This window comes from Marmota monax, unplaced genomic scaffold (genome assembly GCF_021218885.2).
Source record: "Marmota monax isolate L192 unplaced genomic scaffold, Marmota_monax_Labrador192_F-V1.1 WCK01_AAM20220418_F8-fsc00131, whole genome shotgun sequence".
In the NCBI taxonomy this organism is placed as follows: Eukaryota; Metazoa; Chordata; class Mammalia; order Rodentia; family Sciuridae; genus Marmota; species Marmota monax.
Window position 1 is genome coordinate 194,332 of NW_026693141.1, and position 27,189 is coordinate 221,520.

General features: G+C 38.1%; 1 protein-coding gene and 1 long non-coding RNA gene across 10 annotated transcripts in view; one reads left to right on the plus strand and one right to left on the minus strand.

Moving 5' to 3' along the window:
• The first annotated feature begins 9 nt into the window (after positions 1 to 9).
• LOC131424581 (uncharacterized) lies at positions 10 to 25,980 on the plus strand. The gene is made up of 3 exons (XR_009227862.1): positions 10 to 145; positions 353 to 421; positions 25,408 to 25,980. It is a non-coding gene; the product is annotated as an uncharacterized LOC131424581 (long non-coding RNA).
• Cald1 (caldesmon 1) overlaps positions 9,175 to 27,189 on the minus strand; it is a 204,082-nt gene continuing 186,067 nt past the window's right edge. For 2 of the 9 annotated variants that reach the window (XM_046455045.2, XM_046455050.2), the window contains 6 exons: positions 22,998 to 23,041; positions 22,506 to 22,584; positions 20,452 to 20,589; positions 19,947 to 20,042; positions 14,600 to 14,680; positions 9,175 to 11,472 (listed from right to left, as the gene is read on the minus strand). In XM_046455045.2, the coding sequence (XP_046311001.1) occupies positions 11,464 to 11,472; positions 14,600 to 14,680; positions 19,947 to 20,042; positions 20,452 to 20,589; positions 22,506 to 22,584; positions 22,998 to 23,041 (447 nt within the window). In that variant the 3' untranslated portion in view covers positions 9,175 to 11,463. Of the gene's footprint in view, positions 11,473 to 14,599; positions 14,681 to 16,232; positions 16,593 to 19,946; positions 20,043 to 20,451; positions 20,590 to 22,505; positions 22,588 to 22,997; positions 23,042 to 27,189 lie in introns of those variants that run through there. The other 7 variants (XM_046455042.1, XM_046455049.2, XM_058582819.1 and 4 more) reach the window with 5 other exon arrangements.

The window sequence follows — 27,189 nt, forward strand, 5'->3', positions numbered from 1 at the left end:
CTCGCGAGACCACGTGCATCCCGCGGAATCACTTAGCAACCAGCGCATCAGCGGTGAGCTGCGCCCGGGCTTTAGCCGAGAGATGGAGCCGCGGGGTTTGATGGGGCCTCAGGACAAAGTTGCTGGGCGGCCAGAGAAGTTGGGGGTAGGTTAGGACGTTGGGATCTGTGGGAGCATTTAGGAAGGTTTTAGTCCCTCCTGTTCTGCATGCCAACTGGTTGTCAGGCCTTTACTCAGAGAAGGCGGTAAAGCATACTTGTTAAGATTTGTATTTTGGAGCTCATCTGATCTTAACAGCATGACCGTGGACAAGTTGATTTTTCTGGACTAAACTTTCTCATCCTTTGAATAGATGCAATAATTGCAACTACTACTTGGAGTTGTTAGAAGACTAAATCGAATGTTGGTCTTTGTATGCACGGTGAGTTCCATTCTGCACAATTTTATTCTGAAAAATGAAAATTTTCTCCATAAGGGTTGATTTGGAGGAGTCATGAACATATTAGGATGAACTCTCAAAATTCTTATTAGCTTTGATATTCTTTAAATATAATAATCATTAGCTAACAAATTTACTGTCTTCTGGGGCATGGCAAATCACTCTGTGTGTATTATCTCAACTAATTACATATGACCTTTCCATAACAGGCTTAATATTATTTGTGTACATATCATTTTGATTTTCCCCTTATCTTTAGCTCCAGTGGATAATTTAAATGTATTCGGAACAGTTTTCCAAGTATAGCTTAAAAAAATAAAAGAATTACAGATATTTGGAGTCTTAATGGCCATAATGGATTATAGCAGTTTGAAAGTAGAATAAAAGCAAAGCACTATGGTTTAAGCATGGACATAGGCTAACATTATAGATTTTGTAAGTTTTTGAAAGTAAGGTTTTTTTAGATAAGCAACTTAGAAATTTGAACGTTCCACATTAGGCCCAGGCTTGAGAAAATAGATAAGCTCTTTTGAAAATAAGTCTTCATCATACCTAATTTTATGCCATGGTCACTGAAGGTGACTTGCACAGAGAATCTTTGCTATGGATATAGTTTGAATGTGTCCTGAAAAGCTCCATATATTGTAATTTAATCTCTGTTGTGAAGTTTTAAGAGGGTAAAAACAATCTATGATGTTTAGAGGAGGGGCCTTTGGAAGGTGATTAGGATTAGATAGTTATCTGGGTGGAATCTCCATGATTGAACACTAGTGGCTTTGTAAGGAGAGGGGTGAGAACCAGTACAGAAGTGTGTGTGTGTGTACGCGCACACACACACACACACACACACATATGTGATGCCGCATATCCCCTCAGGATGTTGTCAGCAAGAAGACCATCACCAGATGTGGTCCTTTGACCTTGTGCCTACAGAACCAGGACCCCAAATAAACCTGTTTGCTTTCAATGTACCCAGTCTGGTATTGTGCTAGTGGCAACAGAGAACGGATTAAAACAACCTTTAAGTGTTTCTTCTGTTGGATTTTACTAATGGTTACAAGGTATAGGATGTTGGATGCACAAGATAAAGCTCCTGGGAAAGATCTAATCAGGTTATACAAGAAATAAATGGCAAAGCTAGAATTCAAGTCTCATTATTTTGAGTTCAAATATTTGTAGGTCCAAATATGTCAAGTAATCCTTATAAAGGAAAATTATCTTAGTGCATAATAAAAATGCTTAGGAATTCAACAAAACTTTGAAAATCATACACCTTCATATTTCATGAATTCCACAAATCTTTATTGAATGCTCCCTGCATGTCAGGGACTGTGCCCAATGTAAGGCTACTGCAGGGAACAAAGCATTCTCCCCAGGGATGCATTCTAATGGGAGAGAAGTGTTGTGAATTACACAGGGTAGTACAGTTCAGCCAAAGCTTAGCTGGAGTTGGTATCACTTTAAAGAAATGATTTTTTTCCTTATAAGTTAAGGTGGACTAGAGTCAACTTCCACCAAGGAGTTTCTATCAGTCTGAGTTTTCCTTCTAGTTCCCTGTGATCTGAGAAAGTTACTGGTCAGACTCCTTGTATAGCCTCATCTGCCTTTTTGGAAGGCAGATTTACTTCTGCAGCAGCTTTCCCTCTTCTGCTTTTTTGGTGAGACTACTACAAGACTGCAATCTAAAAGGCAATATTTTTTTTAAAAAAGTGGAATAAGAAAACAAAGGAGCAGACAACCAAAACCATACCCCAAAGGCCTAATCACTGGTGTGGGAATCAGGAGAATTCATCTTAGCAATATGTTCAAATATAAGTTATGTTGGGAATATACTTTGTGTAATTATATCAATTTGAGTTTATTGAACAGACTTCAACTAGAATAAAGTCCTAAAGGGCAATTAGTTATTTATGACATCATAGAAGTTAGTGGTCATGGGGCCCTTGAGGTCTTACCACAATTTGGTTGATGAAGTCATACTAGGGCTTGGGAACCCAGGAGTAGTCCGGTACCATTCTGGATCTTCCTCAGACCATCTGGGTGTTGGATGACAGTATTAGGCCAAACCTCTCAAACTGTCTCCAAGTTCAAATATAGCCAGCAACTAACCAAAACTCAGTTCAAGAGTAATTCCCATAAAGACACTTTTCCTAATCTCTCTATCATTAATAGAATTCATTTTATTTGGAGACTACAAAGAAGCAGCAATTCCCCCTAGCACTTGGAATGTCCCCTACCTGCTCAACAAACATCAGGCTAAATTAATTCAAAAGAGAACAAATGGTTCTCAGGCTCAGTATGAAATCTCATGGCAAAAAAAAAAAAAAAAAAAAAAAAGGTCTTCCCTCCTCAGTAACTGTCCCTGAAATGTGCAGTGGTGATATTTTTTCTACCAAGGATATGTTGGCCAAATTTAATAATGTTTCAGCCTCTTTCAACTCCTAAAACAATTTTATTCTGGTATTTTGTATTTAGAGTCAGTATTTAGTTCGTTTTGAACTTCCAGTTTCAAACTTAATTCAAAGTTCCCCTTCTCCCAACTTCTCAGAGCAGCCTAGGTGTGTCCCTGCTCTGGTGGCTCAGGAAATGGGAGGGAGGTTGGTGCTTTGCTGTTTCCATCTATCCTGTCTTCCTTCTAGTTTCTAGCTCTTCACTGTGTTAGGATGAGGATAGGCTGGGGAGCCCAAGGGGCGAGGTATCCTTAATTGGCCAAGTTACTGGCTGCATGGTTGGACTCACATCCTGTCCTATCTGTTAGCTTCACCAGGAAAGCAGTGGCTCTGACTTGACACTGTCTTCAAGGCTTGCCCCTAGGCAATGATCCCTTGTGACAGACCAGTGGGGAGATAAAGGGGGGTAGGGGACAGGGTCCTTAAGAGCAGGAGCTCAGTAGCTGACAGCTGGGGGTCAAATATTCTACCACTAAACGGTTGTATGAGTACAGGGAAGTTTTTGAAGTTCTTTATGCTTCCATTTAGTTACCGTAAAGTGGGGTGTTTTAGACAGCTTTTTTGCTGCTGTGATTAAAGGATCTGACCAGCACAACTGTAGGGGAGGAAGAGTTTATTGGAGGGCTCACGGTTTTAGAGGTCTTAGTCCAGAGAAGGCTGGCTCCGTTCCTTGGGGCTCCAGGTGAGGCTGAACATCATGGTGGGAGAGGGTGGCCGAGGAAAGCACCTCACATCACTGTGATCAAGAAGCAGAGAGAGAGACTCCAGCTCCAGATGCAAAATATACATCCTATAGCCACGCGCCCCAATTAACCACTTCCTCCAGCCACACCCCACTTGCCTCTAGTTACCACCCAGTTAATCCTATCAGGGATTAATTCACTGATCCGTTAAGACTCTCAAAATCCAATCATTTCTCCTCTGAAACTTCCTGCATTGTCTCACATGTGAGTTTTTGGGGGATACCTCATATCCAAACCACAACAGTGGAGACAGACCATCTCTGACATAAGTAGCTATAATTTTATTTTCCCAATAAAACTGTTGCAGAGATTAAATGAGATAAATGCAAGTAAAGTCCTTTTCCTATTTTTCTTTTGTTGGTCTTGGGGATTGAAGCCAGGGCATTAAGCATGCTAAGCACAACTCTACCTTCCCAACCTGATGCACACAAAATTTTTAATATCTGGCTTTTGATAGTAAGGGGTAATGATTATATATTTTAGTTTGAAAAGTAGCTTACTAAAATTTAACAAGTAAAAAAAGAGAGTTTTGATGGGCTTAGATAGAAAAACACTAGGTGATTGTGGGAAGCCGTTCTCACACGTGATTGGGTACCTCCCTGACTGGGTGTGAGGCGCTCCATCCAGCTGTGTCAGAGCTTATCCCCACCCTTTTTAGGTGCAAGAGCCTGTCCGTGTGGGGGTGTGACTGACCATTGACCCTGACCTTGGAATGCTGTCCCCCTCGACCTTCATTGGATGGAATTTTCCCCTGCATTTCTTGTTCCCCTATAAAAGCCCACTCTCCGGCATGCTCTTCCTCTCTCCTGCTGGTCTCTTGTGTAAACCTCACCACTACATCAGGTGGCTCGAGGCAGGAGTCAGGAAAGGCCGTCTCTTAGCTGGGCAAGAAAAAGGTAAATTAAGTTTATGTGTCTTTATTTATTTATTTATTTTAAAATATTTTTTTTAGTTGTAGTTGGACACAATATCTTTATTTATTTTTATGTGGTGCTGAGGATTGAACCCACTGCCTCACACATGCAAGGCAGGTGCTCTACCACTGAGCAATGGCCCCCAGCCCCCATGTGTCTTTATTTTGATCTCACTAGTTAACTTCTATGTTTAGAACCTCTAGTATGAAGCTAGCATGCTGGTCGCACAGCAGAGGTGATTATGAAATTATGCCTGGAATTTACTTCAGAATAATCTTCCTTATTGTGCAGTGGGGAGTGGAGGAGACTGACCCTCTTTTTTTTTTTTTCCCTCCCTGTACCAGAGATTGAACCAGGGCACTCTACCACTAGCCATCCATATCCCCAGCCCTTTTTATTTATTTATTTGTTTTTATTATATGTTTTTTAATTTGCTCTGATCAGTTATACATGACAGTAGAAGCATTTTGACACATCATACACAAATGGGGTATAACTTCTTATTCTTCTGGTTGTACATGATGTAGAGTTACACAGGTCATGTAACACACACACATAGGATAATAATGTCTGATTCATTCTACTACTATCATTCTTACCCCCAGGCCCCTTCTCCTCCCCTCTGTCTAGTCCAAATTACCTCTTCTCCCCCTGTTTTATTGTGAATTAGCATGTGAATATAAGAGAAAACATTCAGCCTTTGGTTCTTTGGGACTGGCTTATTTTGCTTGGTGTAATATTCTCCGGTTCCATCTATTTACTGGCAAATGCCATAATTTCATTCTTCTTTATGGCTCAGTAATATTCCATCATGTATATATACCAATTCTTTATTTATTAATTTGTTGAAGGGCATCTAGGTTGGTTCCATAGTTTAGCTATTATGAATTGAGCTATTTATAATAATCGAGCTATTTATAATTGATGTGGCTGTGTCAATGTGGTATGCTGATTTTAACTGTTTTAGGTATAAACTGAGGAGTGGGATGACTGGATCAAATGGTGCTTCCATTCCAAGTTTTCTGAGGAATCTCCATACTGCTTTCCATAGTGATTGCACCAATTTACAGTCCTATCAGTCCTACAAATTTATTCATAACATGTGAAAGGGATGGTCAGAGCCACCAATTTCCTCATGGCATCTGTAGTGGTTTCCAAAGTGTGTTCTCTGAGACGAGCAGCCTTAGTTAGCATCATGTGAAAATTTGTTAGGATGCAAATTCTAAAGCCCATTCCCAGACCTATGGAATCAGAAACTTTGGGGTGGAACAATGGATGTTTTAACAAGTTCCCCAGGTGATTTTGATGCACCCTAAGTTTTGAGAACTACTGAAACAGAGAATTAAAGGTGTTTACTGGGGAACCAGAATATTTAGCTTTGTGACTTTTGGCAGGTTATTTAACATCTCTGTGCCTTGGTTTCCTTGTAAAATGAGGATATAATGACACCTACATGATAGTGTTGTTATGAGGATTATGTTGTTAACATACATAAAGTGTTAAGTCATTTTAAGTGCTCTCATTCTATTGTTTTCAGTGGGAATCTTTTAAGCATACATTCTTAGAAAGAGCGCAGGCTGAGAGACAGAACTTGCTTCTTAAAATGTAGTCTCCAAAGCAGCAGCCACCACTGCAGCATCATCTGGAAACCCATTAGAAATGCAAAACCTCAGGCCTCACCCAAACCTACTATTTTTCTTTGGGTAGCAAAGAGTTGACAATTCAACTCTAAATCTACTAAGAATCTGCTGGGAGTGGAACCTATATAACTAAAAAGGCCCATTATTGATGCCGATGTTCACCAAGGATGCAGAAGCCCTGCTGAACTCAGGACAACTGATTTCCAACATTTGACAAAAACTCCAAGCACCTATGTTACAAATGTTGACAGGCACAAGACAAAAGATGGCAGGTTTTATATAGAAGAGTGCTGAATCAGGTTGGAAACCAATTACACTAATCTTGTGTTCTATATGATTGTAGTCCTTTTGCAAAATCCTAGAATATTCTGTGAAGGTTCCTATCTGGGTAGAAATGACCAGTTGAAACTTCTAACATCTTATCTTTTTTTTTTTTTTTTTAAAGAGAGAGGTGAGAGACAGAGAGAGAGAGAGAATTTTTTTTAATATTTATTTTTTAGTTTTCGGTGGACACAACATCTTTGTTTGTATGTGGTGCTGAGGATCGAACCCAGGCCGCACGCATGCCAGGCGAGTGTGCTACCGCTTGAGCCACATCCCCAGCCCTCTAAAATCTTATCTTGATGAAGCATTCTTTTTGAAAACATGGCTTGGCAAAATTCTGCTACTGAAACTGCATTAGAGTGAAGCAAGAAGTCATTATTTGTGGAGCTGAGATACAGGGATGGGTTGATAAAAGAACGATGAATCTGGGATCACAAAATGTCATAAAACAAATTAACCTCTCAGAACTCTAGGAATTTTACTACAAAAATCGACAGTACATCTAATTAGAGTTTATAAATTGAATTCCTCATGTAACCTCCTCTTATCACTAATGCAGCCTGTTCATGTGTACTGGCACTGGGCACACTGGGTTTTTGTGAGCATGTAAAAACCTATAAGGAAATATTTTTTCTTCAGTTACTTCAGACTGAAGTATTCCTGTCCTCCCTTTGACTGCTGATTATTATTTACTACATATTCTTTGACAATCATGTGTTACAGCTTTGTAATATTTTATCTCTTAGAATTCTTGAATCACTACTCAATGTTTTATAACTTTTCTTATCTTTATCCTTTATCTCCTTGCTATAATGATATAGTTAGTTGTTCCCCAGAATCAAGGCAGGTGGAAATCTGTGTGAAGACCAGATGACTTGAAGTTCACTCTTACTTTTAGGAAACAGCTCTTTGGAGACCCAATCAGCTGGAAAGCCCTCATATTTGGCAATTAGAAGATTTTTTATTCCCCTTTAGCTAAATCCCATTGCCAAAAGGAGAGCTTAGCCTCTCAAGCTGCCTGTTGTAGATCTGCAGGTGCTCGGAAGCAGGAGCAGCCCTGGCATAATTAAGAAAGAAAAGTAACAGTACAGGTGGCACATGGCTAGGAAGCTATTTAAATGAAAAAGTATCAGTAATTACACTAAAGATGAAAGGAGGAAATACTCTAGCAGGAAGTCAAAGATGATCATATTGAATTAAAACCCAAACCCCAAATACATGATTTTTAGCCACTCATCTAAAACTAAAGGATATACAAAAGTTGAAAGGAAATGGACGAATTTATATGATGCAAGTGCTATGGGGGAAAAAAAGATACAGTAGCAATATTCAGAATAAAAAATAAGCTTTAAGGCAAACATCTTTGCTACAAAGAGATCACTTCATAATGATAAAATATTAAATCCACTAGGAAGATATAATGATTCTAGATTTTAATGTACCTAAATTTGCTTAAAGTACAGGAAGTAAAATTAACAGGATTATATGGGGAAATAGACAAATTCATAATCATAATGGGAGATATTTTTCACATTCTTTTCTCAATAATAGAACAAAGGAAAAATCAGAGAGGACATAGAATGTTTGGACAACATAATTAATAAATGTGACACAAATAGACATTATACGTGGATCCAGACCTTGTTAGTTTGTATTCTAACTCCCACGGAAGAACATATGCTTAGGATCATGAGATCTTTTTTCTTATTTCTTCTTCTAGTTGGAGCACATGTGCAAGCAAGAGTAGGAAAAACCTACAATATCTACTGGTTTTCATATCAAACAAGGAACGACAGTAATATGTATTTAAGGTCATATCCTGGATATATATATTATAAAGTTAATTTTCATTTGCCCCTAATATTATCAATTTATTCTAGTACTACAGATTGATTCTTTCACTGCTTAATTTTGTAAATTGATCTTGATGACAAATATCTTATCCAGACTTATCCTTCTTGTTAGGACATGGCAATAAAAATATTAGTGTATGTTTTTATGGTAACTTAATTTGCCAATCTTATTGATAGAATTTAGGGAACTGTTCAGAGGCTCTGGACCCACAATTTAGAACTTTTGTGAGAACCTCAGATTTCGGATCAATTACTGCTACATTACTAGGCAAAATTGATATGGAAAAATATATTTGGAGTCCAATGTAATTACCATAGCCCTGCAAGTGGTAAGAATTCATTAAATGAATGGTATGTTTCTATGCCCCTCTTAGAATCAGGAGGAGTGGTATGTGACTATACTGGGAATAAGGAGGAGGATGAAGTCTGATAGATTTATTTTTAAGAAAAAATAAATAATCCCTCTTTCAACCTTTTCCATACATGTTTGGTCAGTTGTTCACATTAGAACAATATTGAATATTTTATTAGAAAATTATCTCTAATAAAAAGCATGTAAGGGGCTGGAGATATACCTTAGTTGGTAGAATACTTGCCTCACATACGCAAGGCCCTGGGTTCAATCCCCAGCAACACACACACACACACACACACACACAGCATTAAAAAATATGAAAATGCTTTTTTTTTCTTAAAAGAGTGAAACCAACAGTCAAGGTGAAAGACAGGATTTGCCACGCCATCATCTTTATTTTAACAGGCACACCTCTTGCAATCAATATAGTATATAAAATTACGTGAGGCAAAAACATTTGGAGGAATTCCATTTATTGTGGATGCATTTTCACAATATATTTTTATTGCAGCGATCAATTATCAGTGAAAAATATCAAGTGTTTATAACATTTTAAAGAATGGCAGATTCACAGAACATGCTAGTCAGCTTGCAGTTTTATCTCTTAAAGATAACAGAGAACTGTAATTAAACAAGTCAACGAGAAATTTGTTTTACCAAAGATTAAATTTAAACTGAACAAAAATTCTACCCTAAAACTTATTCCTTCCAAACATTGGAATAAAAGTCAGGATCAGTACATTCTTTTCTCAACTTTAGATTTTCTAGAAAATACATAGAATAGTGATCAGGAGAAGCTCTTGTTCAAAAGTTCAGCAAAACAATGTTCCCTCACCACTGGCCTTAATTGAGATGTTGAACCATTTCACTCCAATGATGGGAATCCTCTACAGGGGAGTCTCATGGGAATTCTAGTTCATTTTATTGTAGACTTGTGTCTACTCTGTCATGGGTGGATGGCTTGTGCAATATTGGTGGCTTTCCTTCCTTTGGTCCAGGTTTGCTAAAAACTAGGGAATCCAACTAACCTTTCCTGATTTAGGAGGAAGATAGGCTTTGGAAGGCAGTGCTTACTCAGCAAGCCAGCCCTCCCTGGCTAGCCTTTCTGGAGAAGTGGCTTATAACATAGTTATTTGGGATGCTCTCTCAGTATGGCAGGAATGGAGCCTAAGACAATTTTGGCTGTCAACTGAGGTATGAAATTAACCTGGTGAAGCTGTATGTATATGTCTATACTAGGACATTTTGCCAAGATACCGGTGTATCTTCCATCATCTATTATGAAGAATAAAGACTTACATGCTAAAATAAGATCAGGTATCTGGATTGTGTGTGTAAAAATGGTAAGTCAATAAGGACTCAGGGGAAAAATAATACTAGTAAAATTCACATATATTTTTGAAACTTTAGAACATTATCAACTTATGACAAGTACCAATGACTAATAAAGTAGAAAAATTTAACTTGAAAAATATTTCAAAGTATATGAAGGTGGAGGTACTAGTATATGAAGGTGTCACTCCTAAATGCTAGATTTTACTCACTTTACTTCTCTGCTTCCCTTCCAGACATGAGCCAAAGTTGGTCTTTGTTTATATCTCTGTCTGGAATTCCAATCTGTGCAGTATTGTCATTGAAATCCTTGTCTTTAAATCTTAGCCAAGGAAGAGACCTTAGCTATCATGTTGGCCAACTTACCATGAACTTTAATGTTACAGGTTGAATTTGATTCAGACAGTAGATTTTGTAAAATTCACACTGGGCTTCAAGATTGTCTTGAATTATAGACTAAATACTATGTATTATAGAAAATTTCAACTCCTTTTGACACTTCTAATCTCTCTTTCTTTTCAATACTTTCTTTTTTATAAGTCATCGGGCATTGAAAACATTTCCATACCTACCTGTCATGTTTCTGTTGGCAAATATGAAATATTAATATAATATTGTGTTTTTTAATTTTTAAAGAGCTGTGATATTGGCTAGTTACAAAGACATACTACTAAAAATAATAGTCTAGCACATGAAAAGCACTCTACTGTTAGTGTGTTTGTATACGTGTATGCATATACATACATACATAATCGGGTAATCTAAAATGTGGGTCAGGCTACTACACTATCAAAGAAATCCACAAAAGCAACCAACCTAAAAAAATCAGTACCACTGTCAGCTAAAATAATAATCCAATTTAGATATGAATCAGCACAAAAAAAAGTAATACCTTAACAGTACATCTTCTTTTTTAAAAAAGACATCATCATTGCAGAATTTTAAATCCGAAACGGGTTACTTTCAGAAACAGTTACCATGGCCTATGTAGATAATTTCTTCCATGCTTTATTCTAAAGTGCAGAAACAACATGACCTCTGTATTAACAACAACGACAACTATGGTTCCTTTTCCTAGATACTGCACACATTCCTCAGGCAACCTTAACCTCCTGTTGGTGACTCCAATGTGGTTGGTATCGCTGTTCAGACACGAGCAGTAGGAAAGTCTATTTCACAGCATGGGTTTCTTTAGAAACAGGCTCCTGTGCAAAGGCAGTACTTTTACCATGAACATCTCTAGATGTGATTATTAAATATAGTGATCATATACATTGGTTTACTGGGATATTGAAAAACAAAAGAAAATGAACCCAATTTTGTAAATTGACATAAATATAAAACAGAGCAAGTAGCCCTCTACAACTGAGGTGGTCCGGCGTCTTGAGCTCTTGGGTTCTTTCTCGAACTGTCTCAAACCTGCTAAGAGAAGAGAACTTTAAATCGACAGCCCAGAGTATTTCACCCAGATGGCTTATGGCAGAAGAAAAAAAACATAGTGTGGTAGGAATAAATATTTATAAATGGGGGCTGGGGATGTGGCTCAGTGGTAGAGTGCTTCCCTAGCATGTGTGAGGCACTGGGTTCAATTCTCAGCATCACATAAAAATAAATTAATAAAATAAAGGTATTGTGTCCCATTTACAACTAAAAGTCTAAACAAAAAATTTATGAAAGGGAGAATTACTATTTACATTCTATTCAAATATGTCTTTTAGGCTACCCTTTTCTTCTGTTGATTTTTTTTTCACTCTTCCTAGGTTTCTCCTGTATGTTCCCTTTTTCTGTCTTGAACTTTGGCTTTGCTTGTGTCATTAAGAGTCCAGGAGGTTGTTTTAAGCTTCACTGAAAGGCCAGGAAATTCTAGGGGTGCAGAGGGGTGGGAGGAGAAGGGAGGTTTACATCCAGGATAGACACACATGACCGGGCAGTCAGTCGGGCTTCCAGCAACATACAATGGAGAAGCAGGGTACATTCATCTTTGGCTTTTTCCCATTTCCCCCCACTAGCAATCTCTATATTCTCCCTGCTATTCTTATACCCACACCCTTGTGCTTGACCCACAGTTCTATTCCTATTCTATTTCCCTTCCCTCTTATCTAGCTGCTAAAAACCCTTACTGAGGTCCTAAAAGATATTAAGGTGTGGTGAATTTGCATTTTCGATGTGTTGTGCATTTTCATGGACAAAGGAGGGTGGCATGACAGGTAGTGAGTTTGGCATTTTGGAGCAGAACAACCTAATCTACTGGTTCCTTATCTCAGCTCTGGGTCTGGTGAGCCTATTCATATTATTGCTGTAGAAGGAGTTCAGCAGCATAGACCAGGGATGAGGGGGTGGTGTGTGAAAACTGTCACCCTCCTACCTGGTCCCACCATGTGGCACAGTTCCAGGGAGTGCCATTCAGGCTGGATTGTATATGAGTGGTGTTCTCTGAGTCCTGACATTCCAGGTCATCTTAATTCCACTTCCTAGAGCTATGGCTAAGAGAAGTATGTCCAGAGGGATTCCATTGTACCTGTGATGACAGACTATGGACAGCTCAGAGAGGAGGATGTATAAACACTTGGACTGCCACTTCTGAAAGGTCAGTTATCTACGCTAGAAGGATCACAAAGTCTTAGGCCAATAAGTTCATCCTTTGTTTAAAAAAGCAAACATAATTCTTCCTGTCTCCTGCCACCAATAAAACTATGGTATTTTACTCAGCAATAAAAGAGAATAAAATCATGGCATTTGCAGGTAAATGGATGGCGTTGGAGAAGATAATGCTAGAGAAGTTAGCCAATTCCAAAAAAACAAATGCCAAATGTTTTCTCTGAAATAAGGAGGCTGACTCATAGTGGGGGAGGGAGGGGGAGCATGGGAGGAATAGATGAATTCTAGATAGGGCAGAGGGGTGGGAGGGGAAGGGAGCGGGCAGAGGTTAAGAAGGATGGTGGAATGTGATAGACATCATTATCCAAAGTACATGTTTGAAGACACAAATTGGTGTCAATATACTTTATATACAACCAGAGATATGAAAAATTGTGCTGTATATGTGTAATAAGCATTGTAATGCATTCCGCTGTCATTTATTTTTAAAAAAAAATCAATAAAAAAGGAACTAATGTAAGAAAATTTAAAACTATACATTTCCTGCTGACTAAGAATACAGGCTCAGGTCAGCTTCACTATCGATCCAGGTTTTGCTGCTTATTTCTTGTGTGCCTTTAGGAAAGTTACTTAACTTCTCAGTGCCTCATTTTCCTCAGATGTCCAATGGGAATGATAATACCACTTACCTCACATGCTGGCTGGAGGATCAAATGGGATAATAACAGCACCTGGCGTAGGGTGGATGCTCCCTCACAGTGGTGTGTAGTGGTGATCATTCCTACCAGGTGCTTTTTATATATTTAGCAATCATTTGGAAATCTGAACTTATTTAAATCATTTTAAGTAGAGAGGCTGGGCTAGTGGGATTTATTGGAATGAAGGAGCAATATATAACCGATAGAGAAGATAAAGTAACATACTCAGGCAGCTGCACCAGACTTAAGAGGGTGCGGAAAATAGGAAAGGGAAAGTAATTCTCTCATTTCAGTGAATCCTAGTGGTTCTCTAGTTGCCTTTGATGTGTTCTTTGGCCTGAGTTTGCTTAAAAAGTGCTTCTGTCCCTAGAGTTCTACATCCACTGAGAAGCAGCCTCATCTTACTCCCTGTTGGTCTCTCTTTAATTTTTCCTCTATTAAAGGAGAAGACTGGATCTGTTTTTTGAAATGGAGAAGGGCTTCAGTTAGGAGTTGAATTAGCTCCTTGTATAACACGGGGCCCTATTTGTAGTCTGAGCGTCCTTTAGATACTGTCCAGAGCCCCTTTTCTGAAGAATGAGCGTTCCCTTTACCCAGAGGATGTCAAAAGTAAAAGAGGCTTTCTAAGCATTCCTAGCCATTAATTTTCACACGGTAGCACATTTTGCCTTACTTGTGAATATTATTTCAATTCATTGCCATGGCAACCTTGGGCCTGAGGCTGCTGGCAGTGTTTCCTAGAATGGCTCCAGAAAACAGGTCTGGATCTATCTACTCAGGAAAAGAGGCACTTCCCCCTAAGGATCTGCTTTCCCCAAATGACTGTGGCATTGCACTGGGTCCTTGCAAAGATATGTAGACCCCTGTTATCCCATGTGCCCATCTCTGCTGATCTTCCTAAGTACAGCAATGGAACTGTGGGTCAATGATATTTCTCCTTTGACAAAATGTTATATGGCAGGGTTCATTAAGAAAATAAACCTCTAGAGGGATGGAGGGGAAGAGAGGGGGCAGGGGGTTAGCAATGATGGTGGAATGTGATGGACATCATTATCCAAAGAACATGTATGAAGACATGAATTGGTGTGAACATACTTTATATATATATTTTCATACAGAGATATGAAAAATTGTGCTCTATATGTGTAATAAGAATTGTGATGCATTCTTCAGCCATGTAGTTAAAAAATAAAATCAATTTTAAAAAAAGAAAGAAAAGAAACCTCTAAAATACCAGTCCTCTGAGAATTTACCTTAGTGGGGGAAGTGACCTTATCCACAGATTGCTTTTCCCAGAGGTTCCGTTTGCCAGTTACGTCTCCTGGCCTCAAGTCCTAATGCAGAAAGAAGAGAAAGCAGAAGCCTTTGATAGGTAGCCATTTATATTTTCTGACCAGGTCTAAATCAATCACCATATCCATTGTCTTGTTTGGATTAATTTGTTGTTTAGTACCCTTGACCCCAGTGAACTCAAGTGGATGGAATTAAAAGGATCACTCACTGTTATTTGATTTTATACAGACCTCAACCTGATTGATGGCATGAGAATGGGCTGGAATGACATACAGCATCTGGGTCCTTGTCCTTCACCAAAGATTTACTGTTTATCAAACAGTGAAATTAGAATATAAGCATATTTAAAATAACGTAGCCTACTTCTAACTTTCTATGAAAAGTGAATAGAGCATGGGTTATTTAAAAATAACTTATTTGGGGTTTAATCAGCATTTTCCCCCTTGTAGATTAACTTTCTTTCTTTGTACCCCACCACATCCCCAGCCCTTACTGCTTTAGTGCGTGACTTCTGGTTGCCAACACTGCACTTCTTTGCCTCAGGCCTTTCTCTGGCTGTAGATGCCCACTGCCTGCATAGTTCATATCCCAGGAGCATCTCTCAACCACTGACCAGTGAGCATAGGCACAAGAATGCTGCTCAGACCTCCTCATGCTCTGGGGTAGGAAGTCTTAGAAGCATGTGTTCTCCAGGGTTCCAGGGCTTCCACCAACAGCCCATTCAGTGACTTGCTTAGTAACACAGTCCCTACTGTCTGCTTTCTTCTCCCCATCTCAATCCCTGTAGTATTTTCTTCACCTCCAAAATAAACCCCTTGCACTAGGATCACTGTCTTGGAGTCTAATAGCCCAGATAAAACCTTTTTCTAACTGTACTTTCCTCCCACCAAAAACCCTTTTGTGTTTCCTAGGGGCAAGTGGGTAATTCAGAAGAACCTAGCCCCACAAAAATAAATGTCTATCGCAAATTGTACCCATAAGGGAAGTTGAGAGTCAATGACATATGTAAGTACATGTGGGGATCTTGGGAAGGAAACACTAAAATATGATCTATAACAGTTATAGAGCTTTGAGCCTTTATTTACTGCCTCATAACTAATTTTGTTTGGATGAGGATCCAAAATTCTGTTTCCATTTACTTTTCTTCCAGCATCTGCTTATATTAGTACTTGGCAAAAGGTAGTTTGTAGAAAATAAATGTGTTTTACTGAAATAGTACTGCTTATTTTGGCAAACTCTTTTCTAATTTAAGAAGGCAAAGCTCACAGCAATTGCATTTATCCTTGGACACCGGTCTAACTGAACATATTTCTAATACATAGCATTGAGATCTCAACACTGAAAATGCACTATTAAATGGTACCATGTGAAGCATTTCAGATTCGCCTTAATCTTATTGAATTTCTGGATTTCTGCTGTGGCATAAATTCCTGATATTCTATTAGAGTTATTCTTATTTAACTTGGAAACATTAAGCAACAAATCAGGACTTTTTTTTTTTTTTTTTTTTTTTTTAAGAATTTCACTACATTTGCCAATGTAGGTAAAAGTTGCCAAATTGTCTGGAAGACTGTTTTGAAATTTTGCAAAGTATAATTAGGAACATGCTGATGGAAGCTCGGAAAAGTGGCTGTTATCACATTATTTATTTGATTTGTGCGGAACAAATATTTTTCTTTCACATGAAGCTTCTTCTACCTGAGAAAATGGATTGCGTTTTCCTTAAATTCTGCCAGTGAATCTTTGGAGATTACTTAAAGAGTTTAAAGAGTCAGTTTTAAGAAAATATTAGCATCCTTAGATCAAAGGGGAAATATAAATGGAATTACCTGACCAGACTACATTTTAGAGAAAGACACACTCCGGAAGAAGAGGGAGAAATGAAGGCAGGAGAGGCAGGTTTCCAATCAACCAGACCAAAGAGGGAAGAAGAGAAGCCAGCTGAGAAAGACACTGTTGGTGGTTGTGGTTTTTTTTAAACAAAAAGAAAGACAAATTAGCTTTTTAATTACTGTATAACATGCAGTTCAGACACAAAGAATAAGACAAACCAGCCAAAACAGACACTTAGAATTGAATTCCAGTTACAAAATGACACGGAAATCCTCTAAATTCTATGCACAAACAGCTTAAATGTCCCAGTAAGAAATCTGCTATAGGTCAATGTTTAATTTTATATAAATTAATTTTCAGGAATTCCAAATACTATTGAGTTGGCAAACTGTTCTGAGAACATGTAATTCTTAACATCTATGAAAATTATTACTTTTCTACTGGTAGACGATGTTTTTCTCTGCAGTGAGCTTAGAAGTCAACACTTTAATCCTACGATTTACTGTTTTCCTTCCTCTTGGCATTTCCCTGGATGAGGACCATTTGGTTCCATTAATTTCTCGTTGGTTTAGTCCTAATGGCCACATATCTCTATGCAAGCACAAACCTAACTTTCTCCTCCCTCCATCCTACATCAAAGAACAGAAGCAATGAGCTGGCTGTAAACTGTCCCCTCTCCCAAATCAGAAGACAGCTTTATGACTCTCCTAATTGTCCTTGTTTTTAGGAATCTTTTGACATTCTGGGCTCAGGATCAGTCTGGCCTGAGTTAGAATGGTGTCATACTCACAAGTTTTCCATGAAGGACCAAGGTGGAAACACCCAATGGCCAAAGAGGCTTTGGCAGTAAGAAATTAAGGAAAAGAGGAATCAACAACCTCAAGAGTTCAGCTTTCTATGCTTCAAAGTATACTTTAAGAGTATACTTTAGGACAAAGTATACTCTTAAAAATGAAAATACAGCACAATGGTGTGGGTCAAGCCACACAGATCTTAGCCGAAGGCCAACAGTGTGAGATCCTGTGGATGAGACCAAGATCCTTGATTGAGCTGTTTTTCTAAACCACCTTTCTTGGATTTTTTTTTTTTTGCCTGCCTACGTTTAGGCATCTGTAGGATTCTTCCAACGCTTCCCACACTGCCAAAACTTCACCCTTCTGTTGGAACAATAGTGTCTGGGAAACAAATGTCTACTGTACTGAACTCCAAGTCATTTTCTCTCCCAGTGAGAATGCCCTGTTGCTATCCATTCTCTGACATGTTGCTGGGAGGCTAGGTCTAAAATATGGGTCACTATTACTACCACTGGAGCATGCATAAAGCTTAAAGTGGCTTAATAAGTACATAAGACCTAGTATTTTATTTACAATATGAATTACATTTTGATTTCTTCCAATATGGTCCTTATTCAGGAAGCCACCTTGGTCCACAGAATCAAATGTGAAGAAAGAGATCTCTAAAATCATAAGAACTGCCATATTTGTTTTTTTAACCTCTACCTTTCAGGAGGTGGTCTAGCAAATCACTTGCTAAATTGTAGGTAAAGCAGACATTGATTCCATAATTTCCCCATTCTGCCTTTTATTAGGAAGCCATTAGCCAACAATAATCCTAGAAAATGTTGTTGTAATTATTTAGTATGTGGGAACTTTGGCATAGTTATGCCAATTATAATAATAACTGAATTTAATCTTTTAAATCTTTCCATTAGAATGACATACAGATTATGATAAGACTGTAGTTAAATTGCTGATAAACAAGTAGGGATCAAATTTCTGAGAACAAGTTGGCTATAAACCTGAAAAAAATTACCACTTCCTCTATTAATGTGCCATACTCAAAGAGGAAAACATTATCTTTCCCTCCTCATTCCTTTTCTATCTTGAGAGTTCTCCAGGGGGTCTATGAGCTTCTTGAACTTGTAGATGTTGTGTGGGAGAGCTTCCTTACATTTTATTAGGCTTTCAAATGGGTCCATAATTGAAAAAGTTCACTAGTCATTGGCCTGGAATCAGAAGCTTTGTACAAATTGTCATGGTTTGTTTTTTGGAATAATTTATACTCTGTAAGTTATCATGGGTACTGGGAAACTTAAGGCACTAAAGAGCAAATACTTTTGAGATATGTTTTCTTGTGTCCACTGTATCCTTTTACAGGACCTCCTCTCCTATATCTAGCTGTGTTGGTCAATATGTAAAGATTTTCCAATTGCAAATTGGGTTTACACTGTTTATGCTTCTTGTGAACCTTTAGGCAAAGTGTCTTGGGTTGAATAGTAATTAATAGCCTCAAGGAATTGTACTAAGAAGGATATGCAGCTGGGCGTGGTGGCACAAGCCTGCAATCCCAGCAGCTTGGGACGCTGAGGCAGGAGGATTGTGAGTTCAAGGCCAGCCTCAGCAACTTAGTGAGGCCCTGTCTCTAAATGTAAAAAAAAAAAAAAAAAATTAAAGCTTTGGGGATGTAGTTCCCCTAAGTTCAATCTCCAGTACAAAATAATAATAATAATAATAAAATAAAAAAAACCAAACATGTCCTTTTTTTTTAATTGGAAAAATATAGAATTTAAATTTAGTGACTTTAGGGATTATATGTGGAGTGGACAGATAAAATTAAATGCTATTGTGGCTCAACACCAGAGACCTGGTATTTAGAAAGTTTCTCTTCTCCTTCTAGAATGTAGGGTTTATGGTGATTAACTCTGCTTTCTTGGGTACCAACAAAGGTATACAGCCAACCTAACAGAATGCTCAGCAATATACAATAGGGTATTTATATGTAAGGCACTTACCATACACACTCAATGAAGGTTAAAATAAAAATTTTTTAATAATATAGCTACACTTGATAAATGAGAAAATTTTAGATTTTTAAAAATAACACTCATAATCAGTTTTTCTAGTTGCTAAATTTACTGGTTATAGGAAAAAATGGCCCCAAGTTATCTAATTTCCAATTTTTTATGGTTTTCCTTTGCAGGTACTGATAATAAAATGATAGCAATTATTTCAACAACTACCCAAGAACTGCATTTTTATGCCAAGTTATAGAAACTGGGTAAATTAGAAAATATGGGTTCAAAATGACCAATATACACTCTTTTGGGAATAAGGGTAGAATTCTTCATAACAGAGAAGCAGCCAAAGTAATTTGACATTTTATTTTCAAATTCCTATCTGTAGTTTATAGAATAGAAGCTAAACAATAGACCAGTGAAGGGTCTAAGTTTGAACTGCTCTACATTCTGGCTAAGTCCTCCTCTCGGAGTGGAGAGGTGATGATCTGGCTCCATTGACCCTCTGGGTGATCACGGTAAGGCTGCCCGGGATTGTCCTCCAGGTGCACACCTCCTTGCTTGACACTCAGCAAACAGCAGAAGCGCCTTCTTTCCTAAATCAACAGACCAACTGCCTGTTTCCTGCTGCTGCTGGAAGCCAAGATCACAGAAACTCAGAAAAACCTGCAGCTACTTACAGAAGGTTTGGGAGCAGGTGACTTGTTCCCATCCGGGGTTTTAGTTAGCCATTCGTTGATGCGGCTGGAAACTCCCACCTTCAGGCCAGCAGTTTCCTAGAGTCAATCATCCAAAACATTAAATAAAAAAATAAACTTAACCTGGGAAGGGATCTTGAAGCAACCCCTAAGTACCATTAAGTATTATTTTACAGAACCATAAACCTAAATGATATTGATACTAAAGGAATATCTGCTTTTCTTTCTTGTGTACCTCACGCCATCCCAACCCAAAGAGTTAGCAAGTAACCTCAAGCATTTTACTTAGAGGTCTATGGCCAGGTCTTGTACACAGGATCGTTTCCTGAGTACATTTGCCCTAAACTTGCTTTTATGGTCATTGCAAAACAAAGTAAAAATTGCACCTTTACCAGTGCTTTTATTACCAACTAGTGTGACTTCTAAAACAAAATGAGGGGAAAAAATCCACTCCTCTAAACTTAAAAGACAAAAATCACACGCTTACCTTATTTGGTGTGCCTGATGCAGTCGGGGACGAGAACACATTCCCTTTCTCCCACATGCTCTTGATATTGCGTACCCCTTCAGCAGGAACAGGAAGATCAGAGGCTGCTGGCTTGATAGGTTTTGCAGTTTTTGTTCCCTGAAATGGTTGAATTATCTTTAGGATTGGCGCTGAGAAACTTGTCCTTGTAAAATTACAGAAAGCTGATCTTTCTCAACAGGATCATTTAAAAATTTCATTGTGTATACACCTTCACCAAAAATAAGTCATGATTTCTGTTGTAAAAGTGTACTCTGGGCTGATTCCATGGTAGTGGATTATCAGAACTTATTAACATTAGTGTTACTAAAGTTGATATACAACCCCCCACTGCTAAATTTGACTGGCTTAAAAAAATTAAAACAAAAACAAAACTGTACTCTGAAGACATAATAGCCCCCAAAATAAACTGTAAGAGCTTTCAAAAATGAAATATGCTTTCTAATGGGGTATTATTTATTTTTAAGGTAATATCTAACTTTTTAAATTCAATAGATATATTTTAAATCTTTACTATGGGCAGGCAACTTTGCTAAGTTCTGAGTAAAAGAGGGTATTCAAGTATGCTTGAAAGGTGGGCAAAAGTCTCTCTGTAAGCTTCAGCGGGCTTAGGTTTCAATGGAAAGATGGTAACTAGTTACAAGTGTTTCTTTCACATTGTGGAAAGTGCAATGAGAAATAATAAGTACTATAAAGCCTGGCAAAAGGGGACAGAATACTGAACATGGTTTGTTTGGGGGCATAAACAGACTACTCTGACCTGGCAAATGACTCAGAAGTAGTAAAGGGAACAAGAGGAACAAATTCTATTCTATGCCAAGGTAACAGCATGTGCATATATTCTGGAGCAGGGAAGTGCTTCAAGACTGAAAGACTGAGATATTATAGCATGATGAATACACTGGAAGGAGGAAAGAATGGTTGTGAGTAAGGGAGATATGCATTTGAGATACTTTTCCTCTGGTCTTGCTCTGTGACTTGTGGTCAAGATGGTCAACTATAATGAGTGGCGCCCCTAGGGGCCATGTCTTAAAAAATGATTTTTGCCAGTCTCTGCAAAGTCTGAAGTCTGTCTCGATTTCATTAGACTTATTAGTGCCAAGACCAACTGAACCACAGAAAATTGCTGTCTGCAATTTGTCTTATATTTAGTGGACATTAATCTTATGAGTAAAAATCACATCTCAAGTGTTAGGACTTGATTATTCATTTGACAAACCAGAGCTCTCCATTTCTTATTTCCTCTTATCATTTGTTTGCAAACTATCTTATAGGCATCTCCATTCAAGGGTACAAAGAAGATGAGAAAAAACAAACTAATGTAATTACTTCATTGCAGACACTCTGATTCAGAAGGAGGCTAAAAGCATTGACTGAAGTCTACATAAAGAGAACAAACTAGAGACGTACCTTAGTCAATGAGAAATACACATTATTTCCAAATACAGTAAAACCTCCAGGTCAATCAGATTCAAGTAAGATAGAACCTACAAAACTATTGTCCTTCAAACTTGAGCTGGCTATAATCTTTACATTATCTTATACTATTACTTTATTTAATAGTAAGACATTTTATAAACAAAAGAGGATTAAGCAAAATTGTAAGGGACCTAGTTAAATCAAATACAAGGAACATATTGCATAAAGAATTAAGGATAGTGAAGAACACCTGTGAACATCTACATAATATATTAATTACCAATAAACTCACTCATTAAAAGAATAATACTCAGAACATTCAGGCTGAAAGTAGTGAGCAGTAATCTATTTAAAACTCTTCTGTAACTATTATATTTTATAACTTTATTTATATTTTATATTTATCTTTATTACTGTATTTCTCCATAACTTGTGCAAAGTAGAGTAAAGCATCATTAACACCTCAGTGGATCCTGGACTTCTTTATTCTCCTGAGTGTTTCTGTGATCTTCTAGGGCATCAGAGCCTATTTCTGTTCAACAGCACCACAACAAAACTATCAATACCTCCTGTTAATATTGAAGGCCAATTCTCACCTCAATTGCACTTGTGTACTGCTCCAGCCTGCTGTCTATCTTGGAGACTACTGCAGCTTGATGAGCTGTTTTGACACCACTGCTAAATAAATAAAAATATGAGAGAATATAAATGTGATGGTGTACACCTGTAATGCCAGTGATTCAGGAGGCCTCGACAGGAAGATTGCAAGTTCAAGGCCAGCCTCAGCAATGTAGCAAGACCCTCAGCTACTTAGTGGCACTATGTCCCAAAACAAAAACAAAAAATAAGAAGGACTGGGGATGTGGCTCAGTGGTAAAGCACTCCTGGATTCAATCCCTAATCTCTCTCTCTCTCTCTCTCTCTCACACACACACACACACACACACTATATATATATATATATATATATATATATGGATATAGATGGATTCAATTTATCTAATTAGATCCACCAATCTTCATTCATGGGATAGAAGAATATTTCCATGTATATAATAGCTAGTTATTCTCAATTGAACCATATTTACCTTTTCTGCACAGACTTGTTCAAAAATTCTGCTCGTTCTTCTATCTAGGAATTGAAAAAGAAAATAAATCCTGTTAATATTTTTAGCCCATGCTACTATTGTTCTTGAGCCTGGTGAATAAAAATACCAAAGAATGTATAAAGGTATTAGGACAATATTGCAGCAGCTCAGCTGGGGGAAAATACAAATAAGGCATTTGATGGAGATTTGGGAGGTGAAGGTAGGATCGGCAAAGGATAGTGAAAATAAGTAGAGAAATACAAAGTGTGGGAAGCAAGTCAAAAATCAGATGATAAAAATGCTTCTAAAATATTATAATGACTGTCAAATTAATTACTCATACATTAAAATCGAAACTCTCATGTGGTAGCATTTGGAAGTGAGGCTCTTTGGAAGTCATTAGGTCATGAAGTTGGAGCCCTAAGGAATGGGATCAGTGCCCTTATAAGGGAAGACATGAGAGCTTGCTTACTCTGTCTGTTCTTTGGCCATCTTGAAGAAGGAAGGAGCCTCACCAGAACCCAACAATGCTGGCATCGAACTCAAAAATCCCAGTCTCGAAACTGAGAAATAAATGTTTGTTGTTTAAGCCACCCACTCTATAGTAATTTTCTAGTCTAAACTGATTGAGATGAGGGACATTCAACCACATCAGCCTAGGGTAGGTAACTATCGTCCAGATGGTTCTGAGGCTGACCTGGACAGGGTAGAACACAAAACTTTTCAGCACATGGGTGCTTTGGAACAGGCAGTCATACATCAAGAGATTTGCACTATTTGCTAATATTGATGGACAATTGGTAGCAGAGAATATCTCTAGTCTGGAGTTGGGTACCACATGGAGTCAACAAATATTTATTGATTTATAAAGAATGTATGAATTTAAGTGATAAAGTTTCCATGACGTGCAATGTTGATTTAGTAGCAAAAAGAAGTTTGTAGCTTAAAAAGAAAGACAGACCATTGAACAGCCCATTTAGCATATATAAACCAGTTTATGGGGTTTTGTTATGGCAATCTGAGCAGACTAAGAGACAAGGACTCATTCTTTTAAGAAGCATACAAATTTAATAGGGAAGAATATAAAGTCAAAAAACCAATGGTAGGTACCCTATTAAAGATAAGAACAAAATGGTATGTCTAAGGCAAGCAAGTATCTGGGGGGAGTTGCAGAAGGCTTCTCAGTAGTTTTCACAGTTTCATGATTGAATCTATGAAAGTGAGAATGGAAGTGCAGGTTCGAGGGGAAAGGACAGTTTTAACAAAGCAAATTCATGTTCAAGGAGTTGGGGTAGGCAGGGAGGTGGAACTGAAGAACTCATGGTGGTGGCAGAGCTGAGACTGAAGCATCCTTCCAGCTTAGGGAGCATCCTTCTCACTTTGGCCATCACAGTTTTTCACATCCAAGGTGCTCAGAATCCCACCTCCTGTTTCTGGAATAGCTCATCCAGCTTGACTCATTGCATTTTGTTGGGACTTACCATCCTATGGATGCCCTCTTTTTGGGAAAATGCCCTAACTTAATGGCTGAAAGGAATGAAACAATGTGTATGGAATTTGTAAATTCAATGTTCTATTGAATGTCTGACCAGTTAACCAGGGAAATTTCTCTGAAGACCACGAGGTGGCAGTGTTGTCTTGAGAAGAGATTATAAAGACAATCAAGGTTTAGAAAATTGATACCATTCCATGCTTCACTATCAATACATGAAAACAGTAATAATTATACAAACCTTTAAATTAATTTAAAGTTTATTCTTTGCTTGTTTTACCTATAAAAATTACTCACTGCTAATATAATTTAACAATGAGAGACCAGTTTCCGAGCTTCTCAGACAATAGAAGTCATGAGAAATTAACAAAATACATTTTTTGATAATATTTAATAATATAAAATATTTTATATTATTTGATAATATCAAATAGCAATGTGCCTGTCCCTGTATGAAGAAATTAAAAAATGTCTTTTTTTTTTTTTTAACATCTTCTCTAGTTGATTGCTTACACATGCTTCTTTACCAGAGGGAGTTGATAAAGGGATTCCAGAGAGGGCTAGATGAAATGGAAAGCCAGGTGTGGGGTTGAGGGAAAGACCAGGAATAAGGAAGTCGAGGCATTTGGCCAACAGGAGCTAATCACAGAAGAGAAACAAGAGTTGTAGTTTCTCTGGAAAACAGAGCAGGATCTGGAAGCCTACAGAACCACTGGTTTCTTCACGTTATCAAGACTATTCAGGGAAAGCTCAGCTGGAGTGGGATCTTAAAGAAGGTAGAAAGACAGAGTATAGTTTTCCTCCTTGGTTGAGCCAGGAACAAAAGACCCAGACTGGGAGCAGGTTGGACTCCGGGGACTGTACAGACAGAGATAGGCAGAACTGACGAAGTTGTTTACTTTCTCCTTTTTCTCCTAGAGCCTGGCCTGCAATCCATGGCCCGTTCGCCCAGTGGGAATAATGCAATCTGTGTTTTTTGCCTAGCTCCCAAGATAAGAATAATTTTTTACATTGTTAAATGGAAAAATTCCAAAGAAGAATGATATTTTTTACCATAAGAAAACTATGAAATTCAAATTTCAGTGCTGATAAATAAAGCTGTCTACCACACGAAGCCTCTCTCTACTCCTTCTGCTTTGCTGAGGTCTCAATGATTAGCATTTGGTTCCCTCTGCAATTCTTGAATTGTTTCCTGTGAGTCAGTCAGTCACGTTAGCAACACAGGGCCTGCAACTTGCTTCATACTGCTCTTTCTCAATGGTGTACAGCACACATGAGGTATATGACAAATACCAAGTACTAAATACAAAATTCCTCTGTGGCTTAATTAGGATTTTTCCCTGAAACAGACCTCAAGATGAGAGTTCCAATACAAATATTGTTATGTATTTCTTAAAGTAAGGGATACATCTGAGAAATGTGCTGTCATTAGGTGATTTCATTATTATGTGAACATAATAGAGTATACTTACAAAAACAAGACAGCTATGATGTAAGTAGGTGATATAATTTTATGGGACCACCACTGAACATCCAGTCTATTATTGGCCAAAATGTCATGGTATGTTGCATGATTATGGTCAATTTGGGACCCAGATGGACAAGGAACCAGACCATCATAAAGACTAAGCGAAGTTATTTGAAGATAAAATATTCTGATTTTCATCTGAAGAAGTAATAACTATAAAATGTAAGTAACTGGTTTTCATCGTTTTTGAGTGCTACATCACATGATCTCATCGAACACCCTCAACCACTGGAGCCTGGCTATAATTGTATGCTGTCTTTGCTTCTTATTGATACTTTGTAACCTAGCTAGGCTGATGGAAAATGAGGATAGAATAAAAATGTAAAATTTTCACCCAAGATTCATTCATTCTTTGATCTATTCCTTTAACAAATATTTATTAGTATCTTCATTATGCAAGGCACTGTGCTAGGTGCTCAATTAAATGTTAACCCTCAAAGCAAAAGATACATGACATTGATTATAAGCAACAGATAGTGCTTTCCTGAGTCTGCTGTCCTTTTCCCTACATCAACCATTCCATCATCTCTCTGGCTCAGCCCCTTCCCTTCTCTAGGAAGCACTTCTGTCATACAGAAACTCCACTCCATGAGGGCAAGAGTAGGACCAAACTCATCCTGGCAAAGGACCCTATCCAAGTCGCATTTCATCTCTTCCCATGATAACAGCTCTGAAATGTGAAAGGTGCCATTTCTGGTAGCCCTTCTTTTAAAGATGATGAAGCTAGCGTGCAAAGCAGCATAAGCCCTTTTCAAACTTCAGATGCTCTAAAAGCTCATTTTATAAAGTTCAAATGTTCCATTTTCAATCGCTCAAAGCAATGAGGTACACAGAGAATGGATCAATGAAATTGAGAATCATCAAATGTTACCTTAATGTATATCAAAGTGCCACATTAACAACAGATACAAATCTCACCTCTTTCTTTCCTTTCCAAATGTTATAAACAAGAGAAGCTGGGAAATAGCTGAAAGGGGCGGGGGGCTGTGTTCAAGATCCTCCAAATTTCATATGTTGAGCTCTAATCCCCAGTGTGCTGGTGTTGCAAGGCAGGGAAGTGGCCAGGTCATGAGGATGAGCCCTCATGAATGGGATTAGTGCTCACAAGAGATGGAGGGGGCACCACTGGCCCTCCATCTGTTCCACCCAGTGAGAAGGCAATGAGGAGTCGC